Source organism: Calidris pugnax, unplaced genomic scaffold, assembly GCF_001431845.1.
Source record: "Calidris pugnax isolate Ruff unplaced genomic scaffold, ASM143184v1 scaffold24, whole genome shotgun sequence".
Taxonomy (NCBI): domain Eukaryota; kingdom Metazoa; phylum Chordata; class Aves; order Charadriiformes; family Scolopacidae; genus Calidris; species Calidris pugnax.
Genome location: NW_015090922.1, coordinates 8,212,241 through 8,230,997, shown reverse-complemented (window position 1 = coordinate 8,230,997; position 18,757 = coordinate 8,212,241). Strand labels below are relative to the sequence as shown.

At 45.6% G+C, this 18,757-nt stretch overlaps 1 protein-coding gene across 2 annotated transcripts; it reads left to right on the top strand.

Moving 5' to 3' along the window:
- The first annotated feature begins 1,384 nt into the window (after positions 1–1,384).
- DIEXF (digestive organ expansion factor homolog (zebrafish)) lies at positions 1,385–16,603 on the top strand. 2 transcript variants are annotated; one of them, XM_014951249.1, is made up of 12 exons: positions 1,395–1,511; positions 2,710–2,749; positions 3,943–4,192; positions 4,969–5,175; positions 7,270–7,358; positions 8,624–9,034; positions 10,094–10,313; positions 12,348–12,550; positions 13,852–14,034; positions 14,690–14,802; positions 15,206–15,451; positions 16,250–16,603. In XM_014951249.1, exons 1-12 carry the CDS (start codon positions 1,411–1,413, stop codon positions 16,494–16,496), a joined length of 2,310 nt encoding a protein of 769 aa, XP_014806735.1. In that variant the 5' UTR covers positions 1,395–1,410; the 3' UTR covers positions 16,497–16,603. The 2 variants fall into 2 exon arrangements, with proteins under 2 accessions (XP_014806736.1, XP_014806735.1); XM_014951250.1 differs by lacking the exon at positions 2,710–2,749 and having other exon boundaries at positions 1,385–1,511.
- Positions 16,604–18,757: the final 2,154 nt, after the last annotated feature.

The following is an 18,757-nucleotide window of genomic DNA, read 5'->3' as shown; positions in this document are numbered from 1 at the left end:
CAGAGCAGAAATCGGAGCTTCTGCAGACGCCCCCGCGCTTGCCTAAGTGATGTCAAAAGAACAAAGTTAATAGTTTATCACGAAGTTTCGATTGGGACATGGTTGAGACATCAAAGGAAATAACCTCACCTTGAACAGGATGTGAAACAAACCAACGTGTCTTAGGTGTTCTTTTCCACTTGCTGACTTAGACTCAAGATAGCCAAAACAATAACTTCTGGACCAAAGACGAGGCACGAGTACATCCCAAACATCCCTGGGGTAGCTGTAATAAAAAATTACACACCCCTTTGGGAATAATGAGCATGCTGACCAGGCAACCTCCCTAAATGTTTTAAACATGCGTTTAGATGCATATACATAGTTAGGAGTGATGAATGGCTGAATTAACCCATCAGCAGTATTTTGTTGTTACAAACGGTGGGGGTGTGAGCCGTGAGGTGTGCGGGGTGTGCAAATGGTGGGGGTGTGAGGTGTGCTGGGTGTGCAAATGGTGGGGGTGTGAGGTGTGCTGGGTGTGCAAATGGTGGGGGTGTGAGCCGGCTGCTGTTAAACACCCAGCACCCAATTCTGCAGAACTGAAACAAAACCAAGTCTCTCGACGCGGTGCCTTGACCGGCTCCTGCACCCCGGGTGGGGAACCCTTCCTCAGGGACAGTGCAATTGTATCCCCAAACGTCTACAGGGAAAAATACTGGGCTGATAACGTGCCACAGAACTGGAGCACTGTGTCCAGCTCTGGGCTGCCCGGTTCACGGACAGGGAACTGCTGGGGAGGGTCCAGCAGGACACGAGGATGATGAGGGGCCTGCAGCATCCTTCTCACAAGGAGAGGCTGAGGGACTTGGGGATTTTTAGTCTGGAGAAGGCTGAGGGGGGATCTGATCAACACCTATAAACACTGAAAGGGAGGGTGTCAAGAGAATAGGGCCGGTCTTTTTGCGGTGGTGGCCAGGGCAGGACAAGAGGAAACGGGCACAAACCTGAACATTAGGAAGTTCCACCTAAACGTGAGGAGGAACTTCTTTGCTGTGAGGGTGGCAGAACCCAGGAACAGGCTGCCCAGAGGTGGTGGAGTCTCCTTCTCTGGAGACATTCAAACCCCGCCTGGACACGTTCCTGCGCCACCTGCTCTGGGTGGCCCTAATTTGGCAGGGGGTTGGACAGGGTGATCTCCAGAGGTCCCTTCCCACCCTGTGTGATTCTGCCAATAGCTTCAAGCTGCAGCGAGGGCAGAAGCGACAGGTCTGCACAACCTCTGCCGCCCACCCCACTCTGTCCCGCGCCTCAAACCACCCGCCGAAGGGGCGGCACCGGTCCCGGCCCGCCCCGTCCCGCCGTACGGCAGCGCGACACCGGCGCGCCGCCAGGCTGCCGTAAAGCGCGGCGGGGCTCCCCACGCGGGCCGGCATGGGGAAGCGGCGGGGCGGGCGGGAGCTGGTGCGCGGCCTGACCAAGAAGCAGAAGAAGCACCTGCGGGAGTTCGGGGAGGAGCACCCCTTCTATGACAAGTGAGGGACGGGACGGGATGGGATGGTGTCCGGCGCCGCTGGGCCGCTCCTTCACCGCGGGGCCGGCCCGGGCAGGGGCAGCGGCCGGAGCCCCGGGCGCTTTTCCCGGTGCACCCGAGGGAAGGAGGGCGCTGCCGCTCCTGGGCCCGGCATCTCGAAAGGAGCGGGAAAGGCAGAGCGTCTGGGCTCGGCTTCGGTTGCCAGGAACGCCCTCAGGCCCTCCCGAGCTGCCCGGCGGCCGCAGCCGGGAGCGGGCAGGTGGGGGAGCGTGAGGTGGGCTTCTGCTCTGGCGCTGGGTCGGTCCCGGGGCCGGTCAGGGCTCCAGCTTTGCCGGCCCTCGTTCAGGCCCCTTTGCGGCCCCGCAGGAGCTGTGGAGGGGCAGCAGGAGCCGGGCTGGGTGCCCGTCTGTCGGAAAGGACACCCTGCTTCTGGACTGGCGTGTGAGCCTGTGCGGAATGAGCTCCACAGCCCGAACGCTGGGTGATGTGATGCTGCTGTACGGTCTTAAAAGCCTGCGAGGCAGACCCTGGCAGGTCTCCCCTTCACCTTAACGTTATATGCCCTTGGTAGCAGAAAAGAGCAGTCAGGTCTGTCACCTGTCCGTGCCCAGGGACTGTCCCAGCGTGTGTCCCTTGGGATGGAAAGCAGTGCTGGCCTGCCGGGGAGCACCGTCCTGCCCCTCGCCCTGTGCAGTGGTGCTCTCTCCCGCCATCTTTTCGGAAGAGTTGAGGTTCGTGTAAGCCCAGCTTGTGCAGTGCCTTGTTGGCAGATTTGCAGTCCTAACGCTGGTTAATTAATAATCAAGTATGCGTCTTTTTCCCCGCTTCACAGGTCAGTATTTAGTGCCAGAGGCAGGCTCTTGCTCTGCTTAACTTTGTACAAACTACCCTTGTGGTTCGTTTCCTCTTCTTCCAATTAAAGCCAGGTTATGCTTTAAAACATCTCACTTCTTGATCAGTTATAATGCTTGAGTACTTGGGCTTCACATACAGAGTGTAGTGTCACCTGAGAGGGTCACCTCACAGGGAAAGTGCCGAGTCTGTTTTCTTACAGAGAATTGTGTGATGCTTTAGTTTTAAGCATTCTTTTTAACTTCTCTAAGACTTCTATAACTCATCAGTCCCTTCTCCCCCTCATCTCTTTCATCCTGTGTATAACATCGCTGACAGAGTAAGGTATTTCAGTGCTTTCTTTTCAGGGTTTCTGGAAGACCAGAAGCAACTCAAATCTGTGAACTGGTAATATATTTTTATTTCTCCCTCACTTTCAGTTTTGTGTAGTTCACTGAAGTGAAACACTTAGTGTTTCATGTTACTGAGTTATTCAGGCTGATTAAGTTGTTCCCTTTAGCAGACCTGTGTTTTGGAGACAAAAAATGAACATGACCTTTGTGTGGCTCCGAATTGTTCAAAACTGTAATACCATGAGAGGGCAGAAGCAGCAGGAAATAACATAGCTCTTCTTGGGGTTTTTTGCATATTACATATTCACAGTGAAAAGTAAATCTTGCTTTACCTTGTTTTAATAATATTAATAAACTTAGTGTTTCATGAATTAAGAGATGTTTTGTTGTCTGTTGAACAAAGAAATATGTTCATGCTCATTCCTTTTCTTTGGATCACCAGTGACTTTTCCTTCAGTCAGGATTTGATAACCTCCTTTGGTTTCAGATTAATGAAAGACTTTGATGTTTCAGTGTGGAAGAATTAATTATTTTTGTCCATTTATTTCCCTTAGTGATTTTTTTGCATTAATATCCTATTTAGTGATTTTTCTTCTTTGGGCTGAAAGGAGCTTAGAAATAAATAAATGGTGCCGTGCTCGTCCTCCTGGTTTCACTGTAATTTTGGCTACAACCTCACACGCTGTTGTTGGTTTGTGTGAGCCCAGGACAGAACTGGCTCTGTGTCTGGCTCCTTTGAAAGCTTAGAGCTTTCCAGCCGAGCCAAACCCGCCCGACTCCCCGGTGGGCTATTGTCATCTGACAGCTATTTCACTTCTCTTCTTGAAAGCCAGAAGCGTTTGCAGTGTGCTCTTTCCCTTGCATGTGTGCCCTTCTGCAATTTTTGCTCTGTGTGAGATTTTCTTAGGAAAATCCAGTGCCCGTTCAGTAAACGCCTTGTCTGTGGAGATCCAATGTCCTCACTCAGCTGAGACTGAAAGAACCAAATTTTGTGATGCTTTAAGTCAAATCAGTGCAGAACGCGACACTTCAGCCCAAGTCTACCAAAGATGCTTTCAAAATACACATGGAGGTGTCCAGCATAACTATTTGCATACAGTGGTGATTTTTGAAAAGTTCCACTGCATCTGCATACGGGCAGGATGGGAGAGGGAAAACAGCATGGGAACTAGAGGTTGAGGGTGTTTGCCTGCTGCCTAATAGAGCATTACTGTGGGTTGGTATTACACTCATGTTTTTCCCTTCCAGTCTGAGAATTCTGATAAATCGAGTGCAGAAAGCGATTCGGAGCCTGAAGTGGAACAGGTCTCTGTATATCACAAGCTTCTGGCTACCCTGAAGACGTCTCCTGAGTCTGAGAGTGAGGAAGAGGAAGATGAAAGTGAATCGGAAGAAGCTGAGGAAAGCGAAGCAGAAATGGACAGCGAAGGGTCCCAGGAGATGGGAGAGGCAGAGGGAGGTGAAGAAGATACCAATGAAGTACCAGAGCAGGCAGAAAGTAAGTTTGTCTTTTCCCATGCTTTGGTAAACGTTGTTTCAGTTAGAAAGTGAGTAACGTGTGCTTTTAGCCAGGATGCTGCTGTAGAGTGGCTTGTTGGCTGGGTGCTCTTCTGGCTTGGGGACTCTGTTGCTCCGTTGCCTCGGTGTGGGTGGGAGCAGCAGCTGGTGCAGGATTCAGCAGGGGAGGGGGTAGCTGTGCTGTCTCCCGGCAGACGGCCCTGCTGCTGCTTCCTCAGATGTTGTTTGTGCGGCAGCGCAGGGGAGCTCCACACGGAGCAGCACACCAGGGGTTCTCACCCACGCACGGGAGACGCAAGCTGTTCTCTCACACAGCATCTGGCTTGGCTGCTGCCACCGAGAGGAGGGGAAGGTTTGCCTCACAGCAGAGGAAAGAACATGTAAATTGGAAGGAAACCTCCTCTTTCATGACGAGGCATCCTCATTCATGAAGTCTGCAAAGAAATTCTGAGTCAACTTTTTATTATTTTCAGTTATTTGGGGTCTTTGGAAACTAAAACTTACATTCCCTAAGTAGGTTATTTCTTTAATTTTGTCTGGGGACGCACATGTTGTGTATGATGTAACATTTGGCGTGCTGGCCAAAAGTCAGCTTTACTGTAGAATACAAAGCCTGCTTTTATCTTTTTGGATAGCGTATTGGGTGAAAAAAATACTGGTAACTCAAAGGGAACAACCGAGCTAGCAGGAGGTGTACTACAGACAGTAACTTTTCCAGGAGAATATAACCCATTTCTCTCTCTTAACGATTCACAGCTACAGACACAGCAGAGCAGACGCCTGGCCAGGAGCAGGCTGATGGCACAGATGCCTCTTGTGACCCAAGTCATGAAGTAATTGAGGAGTTTACTGATGTGAAACACGAATCTGAATTTAGCTTGGAAACCAATTTCATGGAAGAGGAGAGTGGAGATTGCGATGCAGATAAGAGGGACAGCAATTCTTCACGAGCCTTCTCAGAAGGTAAAACACAGTATGTTTGTGTCTAGTCATCTGCCTCTAGAGGGGTCCCTGTAAATGTGTAAATTACCAAACACCCTAATGATATGCTATACAGCTTCTGAGTTCTTCTGCTGCATTCTTCATGGTGTTGCCCACATGTGAGCTGGCTACAGACAGGACGCTCAACGCTGATGCAGACCTGCAGCTGAACCGTTTGTTTTCTGTAGCCCCTGCAGACCGGGATTTGTGCGTAGTTTCTGGTACAGCTGATAAAGCTTGAAATATCAGGAACTAGAAATGTGCGTGGAGGGGGTCATCTTGTTCTGTTGCTTTACTAGTAGTTTAAAAAGCTGGTGTAATGTGAAGGGCCCTGCCAGCCTGCACGTGAGTGTGGAAGATATTCTTGGCACAGGCAGCACAGGAGATAATCACAAAGCTGACCTGCGAGGGCATCCTTCACAACCCAGTGGAGTTAGAGGTGAGATTCTGGGAAGCTTGGGGCAGCCACAGTAATTTAGACAAATGCTCAGGGCTCTCTGAATTTTGAAGGTTATGCAGAGGAGTCCGACTGCACCAGGAGCAGGAAGGTGTGGAGTGTCTGCATGGTGTCTTCTCAGGGTGTAGCCCCGAACCTCGGCGCCGCAGTGCGCTGTGAGCACAGTCTGAGCTCCAGTGTTGGAGTCGTCCCACCACGTGTCATACAAATCCCTGAGCATGGGTGGGTGCTCTTTCGGTGATATGCCACACGTTGGCACTTGCAGAGCTTCTCTTCGTATTTCATGCCCTGTGGTTTTAATATCAGATGGCATAGTTTGAGAGAGAGAAATATGTTTGTAGCATCCCTAGTGATGCTGGCTTGTCATCCTGGAGCAGCAGCTGACATTAGATCTGGGAGGCAGCCTGGTTGGTACATGAAATGTGTGGAAGCATCAAAGGGCCATGTGATAGAAAAAACAGCTCGTTCTTGTTACCATGAGAATATTACTTAAGCTGTTGGCGTTGCATTTTAATGAGAACCGTAGCTCTCCAACTGCATGCTAAATATCCTAACAGCTTTGTTCAACCTATAAACGACGCTCTGCTTTTCAGTGGGTTTCTGTATCTTGGAAGTGGCTTTATAATCCGTTACAGAAAATGAGTCACCTAAGATAGCAGAAAGGAGATGGATTTCTGCTCTGATCCTGGGGTCACTGGAATTCCTGAAAATGCTTCACGTGTTTCCCCTCTACTTTATCTGACAAACGCTGGAATTGGGGAAAACTCAGCTGCAAAGAGAACTTGTAATAAAATTAAGTGGTATCCTGTTCATTCCTGTTGCTGGGAAGATATTTTCAACAGTGTCATAAGTAGCAAACGTCTTGACTTTTGCCTGGGTAACTTGTATGTGGGCTAGATAGCCTTTGGCAAGCACTAGTGTTCTCTAATTAGTTTTCTTTATGCAGCGAGTGCTGCTGTGCTGCAAGCAGTGTACAGAGCTTGCTGTTCAAAATAAGCTTTGCATGTGACTTGTGCACGCCAGTGTCTTTGAATATAATATGAGTTTACAGTTCCTTGCCTTGCCTTTCCTTTCCAGAAAGAAATGCTGATGAGATAAATCAGACTTTTGCTCACTTCAGGCAGTTTTTGCCGCCCTTTCCCACAACCTGCCCATCTTTCTCTGCTTTCTCACAAACTGTATTCATATCACTGGCCAAAGATGCAAAGCCCTGGGCAGAATTGTTTATAAATTAAGAAGGGCAGTAAGTTCACTTGGGGCTTTATTATTGACGGCCTATTTCACCTGCAAGGGATGGATGTTTCAGAGCTTAAGGCAGAAAATTGCCACGATGTTTTCTACTACATATTGCTTTCCTGTCCAACATTTGTTTTGTGATTGAAAGTTCTAGTACTTCCATAAGTGCTTCTTTTTTTTTTTTTAAGCAATCTGTCAAATCTGTTCTTGTAGAGAGAATTTGACATCCTTTTTCTCATCTCCAATTGCTTTGAAATAACTAGTTTTAACTCTTATGTTGGCCAGCATGGAAACTTACTCATTTGCAAATCCGTTCTGAAACTTCATTCCAGTATTAGCTACAATAGTTCTCAGAATATTTTTGTTGTTGTTGTTATAAATAGATCCATTTAAACGGCACATGAACAAAGAGCTTGAAGAAAAAGAAGTAGAAAAAATGTCTACGCTTCCTAAAACTTCAAGTCAAAGCAAGGTAACGGTGTTCTTTCACCATCCAGAGTTCCTAACGATGCCTGGATTAAAATAACACTCTTTTTGGGCAAGCAAAGTAGATTTGTAATTGTTATTATTAGCTGTTGGCACCGGAATTGTCAAGGTTTTGTCACTGCTGTGTTACTGCTGAAGTGTTTTCTTCCTCACTTAGTGCTGAGCGAGAGTTGAAATCTAAAGTCTGCTGTTACATGGGCATATGGTGACACATCTGAAAAACACAGTTTTAGGGTTTGATCACCAGTAGTCCCAAACCCACAGGTCTGGTACTCCTGGCACCAGGGAGAAACAGGGTGGATTTCTGAGTGGTAACAGCAGGATGCCAGGGATGTGCTCTGCAACTGAACTGGTGAGGTGACTGTGTACAGTCTTACAAGTACTTACGATGCACTTCAGCACAAGACAGCTGTGCCTCTGTACACATTACACATTTACAAAGGGAAATTTAATACTTATATTGTTAATACTGGAAGTAATAGGTGAATTAGAGTACCAGAAACCCACCTCATTGCTTTAGAGAGAATATTGTTTTTTAAAATACTCATTTTTAGACAAACCTTTGCTTCCTAACTTTTTCACATCTGATTTTGTTTTGGAGGGTTGCCTTACATTCTGGTCAGCCATATGCTGGGTGACATACATTGGAAGATATCCAATGGTTAGTCAGAGAGAAAGCTGTGATTTTTAAATTAAATTTTATTTTATTCTTTTTTGGAATATGGTGGCCAAAAATACCGGTGTCACCTGAAGCAATGCGTGATGTATCTCTGCTTAACTTGGTGTAGGTACTTTATGGAGATAGGTAGGGACAATTTGCATGGCAGAAGGCTTAAAGTTTAGAGTTTTCTGCTACTGCACTGATAGCTTTTGTCCTTGAAATCAGACAGACTCCAACAAGCTTGCATTTAGCAACTGACTCACAACTTCTGGGTTTAGTCCCTAGTGAGGTTTTGATTTTAATTCCTTAAACAAAGTACCTTTCTCAGCGCAGCTGATCTATAAGCATAGTCAGACTCCAGGGTTCTGTTCTTATCCCTGGTTTGTGCCACTGATTTGCTGGATGGCAGCATATGATGTTCTTCCTCAGTTTTCTCATCTGTAAAAAGAAAAGGTTTCAACTTGTATTATGAAAAGAGATTTCTCAAGTTTCACAAATTTGATTAAACACCTAGCTGTGGTTGTGTGCTTTTAAGTGTACTAAGTTTGGTACATATGACTCCTCTGTGGTTTGGTTATTCTTTTTTTCAGTGGCCAAGGCTGGGCCAGCTAACTTTTTCTTCCACTTTGGAGAAACATAAAACTTTGAAAGCAGACAAAGAAGTGGATGTGAAACAGCTTTATCTTCACAAGCCTTTAGAATCCACTTGGCCAAAAGTGAATAAACAGTTCCTGCCCTCAGCGATCAAACCAAGTGATCCCTCTTTTACCCCATTGCAAAGAGAGCTCTTCCGTATCATGAATACGTACCGGGACTTGTTCTATCCAGAAAGAAATGCTTTAACAAATGGGGAAGAGATCCGGCACGCTTACTGCTTGCATGCCTTGAACCATGTTCTGAAGGCAAACGCCCAGGTGCTCAGCAACAATGCCAAACGGAGAGACCAGAAGCCAGGGACGGACCACGATGACTACAGGGATCAGGGGCTCACTAGGCCTAAGGTAAGGGAGCTCCCTTCATGTCATTCCCCATCCTCACCCTGGTGTCTGCTCAGGCCATATAATCATCTTGGTAGTTTATCCCAAAGTATTTCTGTTCCTGCTCTCTCAGGGGACATGCTCCTGTGCCTTTCCACATCCCCTTATCGTGCTTGGAAGCTGTTTGTCGTGGCCAGGGTAAATAGCCTGTGAGAAGCAGTGAGCACGGGGTTGTTAGCCACCCTGTCTCTCTGCTGAGTTTGTCTCCTCTTTTTGTTTGTCCCCCTGCTACAGCCTGTGTTGCCTCTTTCTGCTCCCATTTCTACATCTACCAGTACAGAAAGGTGCCTCCACACCACTCTTCAGTGTCAGTGCAGGTAGTGGAGGCTGTTGCCCAGTGTGGGATGTCCCAGAATTTTTTTTTGTCCTTAAGGAAGGGCTTGCCTAAATGGAAGGATCTTTTTGTACCTGGGAGACTCCCAGGCCCATTGTCAAGGCCACCCATCATAGTTGGTGGAGCAGGCCTCAAACCAAGGCTCCCCGGATTCACAGCATCCTCTAGTTGATAACCAGGTGAATCCGGTGAGGGCTGGCCCGTCACTGGGGGTGCCAAGTACCTTTTGAACAGCTTCACAGCTGGGTTTCAGTGTTTGCTGCACATCTGGCAAACACCTCTGGTTTCTGTGTTGAGTCCCCAGTTAGATATTTCTATTTCAGAGAGCTGTACAGAGGCTGTTGCCGCCCATTCAGGAGCCAGCCATTGACCCTGTCTGTGTGTGGTGGGAGCTTTTGCTTGAGGAGTGGGGAGAACAGGAGAACGTGCTTAGCTTTCCATCCCCCTGTGATGGTACCCTGGGTAGCTGGGAGGATGGGGAACCAAAGTGAGCTGCTGGCCAGTACCTGTTCCTGAGCACACTGTGTCCCAGCGCATCCTCCCTCCCTGCTGCATATCACAGTCGTTCTGTTTTGATTGTTGGGATACCCCATGGGTGCAGATCGAAGTAATGAAAATGACTTAAAATACAGTTAACTGTGAGTGTTTGTGTTACATGGGTTATTCTGTTGTACTGTTGATCTACGCAGGTGCTGATGATAGTGCCCTTCAGGGAATGTGCTTTGCGAATTGTGCATATTTTAATCAGTCTTCTTGAAGTGAACGAAAAAAAAAAAATTGATGTAAGTAATAAAAAGCGCTTCAAAGGGGAGTTTGGCTCTGACCCAGAAGAGAAACCCCCCAACCTGAAAAGACCTGAAGATTATGAAGCCGTCTTTGCTGGTAACATTGATGACCACTTCAGAATCGGTAATGATCTACTGAACAGATGATTTTTAGGTTGTAAAGGACTAGGAAGTAACAAGTTCTTCCTAAATGTGTAGGAGTCATCGGGGCTGGAAGTTCTGGGGAGACTCTAGGCTCTGTAGTGTTCATGCTGGTTTTGCACTGGCAACTTGGATTTTTCTGATAATCTTTCTTACCTTGCCAGAATTTAAAAAGGAAGAGAAAATACAAAAGTACATGATCCATAACTTGATGTGAAAATCATTAAAATGTAATGATTGCTTCATTGTAGCAGGACTGCCCACACCTCATTTTAAAGAGGATAGCCTTGATTATCCAGCAAAGTCTTTCATGTTATTAAAAAAAAACCACAAAACTTTTGAGTTTAATCAGCCTATTCACGGTGTCTCTTTTGATCAGTAATGGTTGGAACAAAATTAAAGCTCAGTACTGAGCCAAGTGGTTTTCTACTGTGTTGCCCATGATTTCCATGAAAGCAAAGGCGTAGCCAGCAAGTAGGGCTGTTGGACAAGCAGCGAATTTGAGACTATTTCATAATATTGTAATCTCCTGCTGGTTTAGTATGCAGGGAATTAGCTGGTGGCTTGGCTCCTGGAGCTGCTGAGATGAGTAGGCCGGTTTTCTAACTTAACTTGACAGATCAGAGGCTTTTGAAATTATTGCCCCTTGAAAGATAAATTGGCATCCCAAGAGATTTAATGATACAGTGGAAGATGCGAGCAGGTCCCACTCAGTCTTTCTTTCTTTCTTCCCCAGTGAATATCTCTCTGGCTGAGAGCATCTTACTTTCAGTAGCATAATAATTTTCCTTCCAGTCCTCTCCCATAGCACAGTCTGCTTGATCCACTTACTAGGTGTGAAGAAACGCTTGAAGAAACTTTCAATGCTGTTACTTGCAGAAGCAAATCATAGAAGCAGAATAATTACTCTTTCTTACTGTGCCTCACACCCTGTTACTTCTGCACAAAGATCTAATTTAAAACACATTTGTTATGCCTTACTAAAACCACCCTTTCGCATTTTTAAACAGAAAAAAGACTTGATGTTGTTAAACTGTGTATATGCTGTGACAAGTGATATCTTCTTCCTGGAAATTCAACCGATTGTGCCTTTCTTTTTCTTTTCATTTTTATCGTTGGGTTAAAATAGAGAGCGGGAGGGGTCCCTAGTGATACCTGTGTGAAATTCTTGCAAGTGCTTTCAGCTGTGCCCGTCATAGCTGGTGTCACACAGGGAGGGAGAGAAGTTGAAGAGACACCTTTGATGGGCAAACTGTAGCAGGTGGTTTGAATATGGCCAGACTGCCTTGATTTTTAAGACCAGAAAACGGTGGGTCTTGGCAGTGTCTCCACGTAGTTATGGCACAGGTAACCAACGCCTTTGATTCCTTCCTTTTCCATTCTTTAACATGAGGGGTTTGGTGTGTACACCAGAACAGTGAGAAGCAATGCCAGGGGAGGTGCAAGACTGGTTCTGCTTTTAGTCGTCATCACACAAAGAACCTTTTCCTTTGTGCTCTAGTATCAACTCTTGTGGCCGTGTGAATCACAGTAGTTTATAGGCACTGATTCTGCACTGAATCTTACATGACAGATTAAGGTAACAGTTACTATAGTACCTAATGGCAGAGATCAAAGCCTAGGATTTAGGGAGAAGGGAACAGTTAGTCATTTCTGCCTCCTCCAGCCTCCTCTTAAGTTCTTCAGCTCTCTCATCCCCCTTTTTAGCAGAAAATCACAAAAAAAAAAAAAGTGTTTCAGTTAAAAAATGTCCAGGCTATGAAAAATCTGGGAAAAAGTACTACTTGAATGAGTTTGCTGAACCTTATGAAAATCTGCCAAATGCTTGTCAAATGGGGGTGGGTAAGCACTTTTCAGGGAAAGAAGAGTTTCAGACAGATTGGTTTTGTCCAGCTATAACCATTAGTATGAGTTAAGGGAGAGAAAATACAGGGAGTTACCATTACGGAGCCTGTTGGAAGAGGATGGTTGATAATTGACCTTCACTAAGAAAATGCTGTTGGTTGTTGTTGGCCAGGGGTTGCAATTCTCCAAAGGAGTATGAGACTTTATGCACCGTTTTACTCCTCGGATATCATCATCGCCTCTCCCCTGGGTATGAGGACTGTTATTGGCGCAGAGGGGGAGAAGAAGAGAGATTTTGATTTTCTGTCATCAATAGAAATTCTCATAATTGATCAAGCAGATATTTACCTGATGCAGAATTGGGAACACGTTCTGGTGCGTTTTCTGAATATATTCATTTTTGTGTTGTACTGTGTCTCGTTAGTCTGATAGAACTTAGTTCTGGCAGTGAACAGTATTGCTATTTTTTCACTTACTTGATTCCAGACATGTATGCTTGTTCCTTTTCCTCCCTCCATCCTGATATTTTTGTTCTACTAAAAATAGTCTTTCTACAGAAAGATTGGGGTTCTACTAAAAATAGTCTTTCTACAGAAAGTCTTTCTACAGATAGTACTTGGGTAGTACTCCGCACCTGTTCTCTATAAATCTTAGTATTTGGTGCTTTAGTGGCATATTTCATCAGAAATTTTTTAGACAGTTTTAATTATCTTACAGGATGAGATAATGATGATTCCTTTAATCACATCTGGGAGAAAATATGCCAGCTGTCTGACTGCCCAGTGTCTCAGTCAGATTGCAGCTGTGTGAGGAGTCCCTCCAGCCTAATTCAGGTCCCTGCAGAAAGCAATAGGAGCCAGTGCTTGTCTCCAATGTCTAGAGATACGAAGCATTAGTCGTGTCTGAAGTTAAACTGTATGGAGATTTTCCTGTATGTGTAATGAAAATACTGCTCTGGGATTGTGGCTGGTGTGCAGCAGTACCCATGTTTTTTGCCTTTTGGTTATTATTAAAAAAGTTTTCAAGGTTGAAAGGTTGTGGGGCTTTTTTCCATGTACAAACACCTTTGCGGTACCTGGGCTGTGCATTTTGACAGCATGATGTTATTGTACATTTTGAATGAGCCTGGAAGGTGTCTTGTTTCCTGGGGACTCCCAGGAAAGGCACGTCAGCCTACACCACCACATCCAAGGAATCATTCCTAGACCCCGTTTTCTGTTTTTTCCTTTGTGTGCGACCACCTGCCATGTGACAGCAGTGATGCCAGTCCTAGGTATCATCTGTGAGGCCAAAATGAGCGGAATTTCTCCACTTGCACCCAAACTCTCCCTGAATGGATGGGAACTGCACTTGAGCTTTATTTTGGCTCAGAAACCTTGGGCCTGTTGACTGCAATGCAAACAAATCCATTATACTTGCCCCATGGGAGAAGATTGGAAGCGGAGGTTACTGATGACTAAAAAGATGGTGGCTTTCAGTTCTGTGGCAGGAAATCAAGTAAATTACTCTCGCTGTGGTCAGTAAATGCCAGTCAGTCATGTCTAAGGAGATCGCTACTGTTCTATATTCTGTGCTGTGTTGCTCATCCCTGCTCCTTTCCCGCTGCAGTGAAGGCTTCTGTAGCCTGGGTGCAGGGATGTCAGTCTGTAGCAATGTGTCTCCTTCTCTCTGTGTAGCATCTGATGAAGCACATTAACCTGCTGCCTCTGGAACCCCACGGGGTGGACTTCTCCCGTGTGAGAATGCTGAATCTCAACAACTGGTCCAAGTTCTACCGCCAGACGCTGCTGTTCAGCGCTCTGCAGGATCCCCAGATTAACTCCATCTTCAACAGACATTGCTTCAACTACATGGGGCAGGTGAGCTCACAGATGAGCTGAAGGCCTTCTTTTACGGGAGGGGGAGAGGAACAGAAAACCTGAAGCGTGGAAAAAATCTATAACTCAGTTGTAGACAGACTGTGCCAGTCATTTCCAGTACCCAAGTATTTCAGTCTGAGTCTCCATGACTCTGCGTGACAATTTCCAATGCTGTGGCAAAGGCACAAAAAACTGCCCTTCTTGCAGCAATACTTAATTTGCTCCTTTTCTTTCATGGGCAGCTGTCTTATGTCAGAAATCAGATTTTGTTTTTTCTTAATTTGACACACACAAATTATCTTGTTTTATTTATTTTGTTGTTAAATGGATGGTTCGCCTGCTTCCTCTTCTTCCTTTTCTTTTTTTTTTTTTCCTGTTTGTCCTACTGTGTAAGAAGCACAAACTGCTGTTACTTAGAAAGAAAGAGGAAAAGTGAAAACCTTAGTTGTCTATCTCAGATATACAGAAGTCAGAGCATAAGCAGTGGTCCTGTGTATTTTACAGATCTGGTGTGTGTATGTAGATTTCTATTGGAGCTTTCTTAAAAACGGCCTCGTGCATTGCTTGCAGACGAGAGTTAGGAGCAGAAAGCTGCTTTGGAGTGTGGCTGCCTTTGAAATGCTGCTTCCCTAAATGTCCTGCTTTCTTCTCACAGGTGGCTGTCCGCAACGTACCACTCAGTGGCTCCATTAGCCACGTGGTGGTCCAGCTTCCCCATGTTTTTCGGAGGCTAGAAGCTGAAAGTGTGACTTCTGTAATAGAGACAAGGTACTCTGTGTTCCAGACTATTTTGCTGTGCCCTAATGACTGCCATTTCAGATTTAGTTGAGCACACTGTTTCCTGCAGAGCACAATGTGGTTTCCCCACAGAAGTGTGACTTCATTAGTCCACAGGTGCAGGCTGGGCTCTACACAGGTGGAAGGGAACACTGAACTTCTCCTTGCCAAAGAGAATGGTGAATGAAGTCTGGGGAAGCAATACCAGTCTCTGCCATAACTGTGTAGCGCTGATGAAGCTTTTGCCTTCTGTCTTCTACACGTGTAGAAATCCAGTGAGGTTAAAGAAGGAAAAATGTAGTCAAAATCTTCTGTAGTCTGTTGATATTCTTGTCTGAGGTCCTATCAGTATTGGAAAGCTAAGTGTTAACTCAGATTTGTTTTCTGAATTCAGGTTTCAGTTTTTCATCAACAAAGTTTTGCCCGAGTACCGCGATGCCATCATGTCGCACACGCTCATTTATGTTCCATCGTATTTTGACTACGTGCGTCTTCGAAATTACTTCAAGAAAGAGGATCTGAATTTCACTCACATTTGTGAATACACTAAAAAGGCCGGCGTCTGCAGAGCGAGACGGTTCTTTCTCAAGGGAGAGAAGCAGTTTTTATTGTTCACTGAGCGCTTCCATTTTTACAAAAGGTGAATTGTGGACTGAGTTTTCCTCTGAGTTGCGCGTGTGCTCTTTTGGAAGTAGAATCTGACCTTAATCGTAGGTGGGCTATATCGCTTTTTTAATCTGTGGGATCTCTCTGAGGACTTCTTTGACTGAAGTAAGAGCTTTTCAGTTAACTTCAAAATTTTTGCACACTGTCAGCAGTCCCTTGCAGACATTCTAATGCTTTGGTATGCACAGAGCTTTATTCGGGAAGGTGAGTGCTGCCAAGTTCCACTGATGTCAGGACAGGATGTTATAGCCTGCAAAATGGGATTCGTTGTGCCTTTTATTTGTGTTCTTCTGCACCACAATAATTACACAAGATTCTGGAAAAGGATATGTAATTGGTCCAATAATTCAATAGAGCAAGCTGAGGCCACCTGGAAAATTTGCTATGTCCTGACTGGAGCTGTTTAGAAGTTCCTAATGGAACAGTTTTTCCTATTAGCAGCAGATGTTTTGGCGATATGAGAAGTTTCATGAGGGTCAAGTCTGATCAGACTTCACTGTCTTAAAATCCAAGCCAAAGAGGCTGAATACTGCAGAAATTGGAGATGGTCTGTGCTTTAGAGGAAGTCACAGTGCCTGGCAGTGTTAGACACCCCGCCACCCCTTAACTCCACATCTGTGTTTAGTCTTTTGGGTTTGCAGAGTTGAGCTACAACTGATGTGCTTTGAAGTTGATGGAAACCCAAAGAGCTGAGATAGGATTGATGTTTTTACATGCACGTTTTGTAAAAACAGGCAACAAAGTTACTCTTTTTTAATTTTTCTTACTACAGGTATATAATAAAAGGCATTAGGAACCTCATTTTCTATGAGTTACCAACCTACTCTCACTTCTACAGCGAGATATGTAATATGATGAAGGCCACAGAGAGTGGAGTGGATGCTACTTGGACCTGTACTGTGCTCTACTCCAAGTATGATGCTCAGAAATTGGCTGCGGTGGTTGGAATAGATCGCACGGCTCAAATGCTGCAGTCCAAGAAAGATGTGCACCTCTTTGTTACAGGAGAAAATGAATAAGTGATATTGCAGACTAGATGACTGGATGGACCTGGATTTTACTCCTAATGCACTTTCTGATGTTGCTTTTTAAAAAAGTATTAAATTTTCCACTCCCTTTTACTAAATGTTCTGTTGAAGTTGTTCATTTCAGTACTCTGACAAGAAATGAAGGATGTCATTCAAGAAAGCAGGGCTTGGGGGTTTCTTCTTACAGAAACAAAATCAATCCAGAACTATTCTTGTGTATTGAAAAACTCACTGGTCAGTAAAAGACTAATGCTGGGATAAATAACTTCTGATCGGATTGCTGCGCTTCGTTTTCAGGTGTAGCAAACTCACCTTTTATCAAACACAACTTTTTCCTCTAATCTAGGGGAAAACAATGTGCCCAAGTATTAATGCCGTGACTGTTCTGGACACCTCAGTAAGGGAGGTGCATATTGTTGAATGAAAGTTGAATTTGCTTCAACTTGACAGTTGTGAGTATGTGAATCAGTGAGTGTGCTTGGGCAGGAGCTCTGGGGTGTTTTTTTTTCCCCCTGAGTGACCTAAATATCTCTGCCTCCTATTTCCAGCAGTCCCTCTGGCCAGTGACTTTTACCAGGGACAGGTTTTTCCAAAGGCAGACGGAGTTGAAGTTGGCTGGCACCAGAGCCCAGGCCTGCCTGGCCCCATGATCACCACAGCAGCAATGTGGAGCGCAAAACCAGGTGGAGCAGTTGCAAATACCCGTGGAGAGCATGAAGTGTCGTGGTGCTGCCTCTTCCTCTTCTTCTCCTTCCAGGAAGCTAAGCATAATTGCAAAGGAGCTAAAAGTAGGGAGGTTAGTTCTTGTAAGCATGTGCCAGGGCTGCAGGAAGGCTGTTCTGCAGAGGGGCACGCGAGCCTTGAGCAAGCCCAAGCGCAAGAGAAAGAAACATCCATCCTGTGATAAGCTTTGAGGGAATTCTTGTCTGGGAGGCTTAAGTACCAAAGTCAAATAAACTCCTTGAGTAAATGCACAGGCACATAATTTTAGCCAATTTTTAATCATGTTTTTCATTCCTGTATTTCTCAGGTAGTAATTGAAGTCCTGAAATCATTTAGTAGACATGCAAATCCATGCAGTTTCTTTCTTTGCATTTTAAGTAATGATTTCTGTTAATTCTTGTGTGCTGTGGCAGCGGTACATAACATTAAGAGCCAGCCACAGCAATGTTCTCCATGTGAACATCTGTCCCCTGCACAGCAGAGGCAGCAGAAGTGACCAACAAGGGGTTTTTCTTGTATGGCCTGGGCTTGATGGGGGAGGATTGTGGTTGTGCATATGACAACGAGCACACAAAATAGGATTAAGGAATTTTCTTTCTACAACGGATGTGCTTAGCAGAGATGAATCACTGACCTCTGAGGGAGCTAAAGTGGGATAGCTACTTAGGGAGATAACATGGTGCGGTGTAGCTACTGCTTAAAGAAGCAGCAAGAGTTTTGTGCCAGAGCCTTAACTATACAAGGATTTTTCCGTCCCTGCTGAAATTAATAGCAAAGTGCCTTGATGGGAATAGGGAAAAATTGTAGTCTGAGGCCCTTGTCATTTTTATATTGGCTACCTGGGTTTGTTCCTAAGACAAGAATACTTTGAAATGCTACACTTCTAACAACTCGCCGATTTCCAAAGTAGTGTGTAAATGTTACTGCTCTGAGCTGCAGGCACAAAGTTGATGCGTGGTTGCCCTTGGAGAGCTCGTGCGTGAGATTTTTCTGCCCTGGCAAAATCTTCCTGGATTTAACAGGGAGCCTCATAAGCCAACGCTAGAAATCCTACCTTGGAGGTCACACCAGCAGATGGGACAGGTTTGGTCTGAGGCGGGGAGCCTGTCACTCTGTACCTGTACAAATGAGTTTCTGTTCCCAGGTGCTTCCTCCTACCCCTGTGCTGTGATGTCCCCAGCCTTGGGTGTTGACCCACTTGATAGCAGAATTCCAGTGAGATGGTGATAGGAGTTGGTCATTTAAAACTTCTCCTTTGCCCCTTTTTTGTTTTATTTTAAACAATTCCCTGGTGCAGTTTGCAGCCCTGCAAAGTGGTTTGTCTAAGAGTGACTCTGAAGACAGTGAGTTACTGGGAGACGGCGAGGGCGGAGGTCGGAGTTTGGCCCATCCTGGATGTGCTCTGCCTGCTGGGGCAATGGCTGGCTCCAAATGTGCTACTGAAGAGTCCATCTTACATTGCATTTTCCTGACAGTAATGCAGCTTTCAGAGGGGTGGCTCAACCTAATGCATTCTTGTGGATGCTCAG

What these genes read in the sequence shown, in the direction of transcription:
- DIEXF (XM_014951249.1), top strand. Translation starts at nt 1,411, where the DNA reads ATGGGGAAGCGGCGGGGCGGGCGGGAGCTGGTGCGCGGCCTGACCAAG. An exon ending in AGTACCAGAGCAGGCAGAAA is followed by an intron (nt 4,193 to 4,968) that starts GTAAGTTTGTCT and finishes AACGATTCACAG; the next exon opens with CTACAGACACAGCAGAGCAG. An exon ending in ACTTCTGTAATAGAGACAAG is followed by an intron (nt 14,803 to 15,205) that starts GTACTCTGTGTT and finishes TTCTGAATTCAG; the next exon opens with GTTTCAGTTTTTCATCAACA.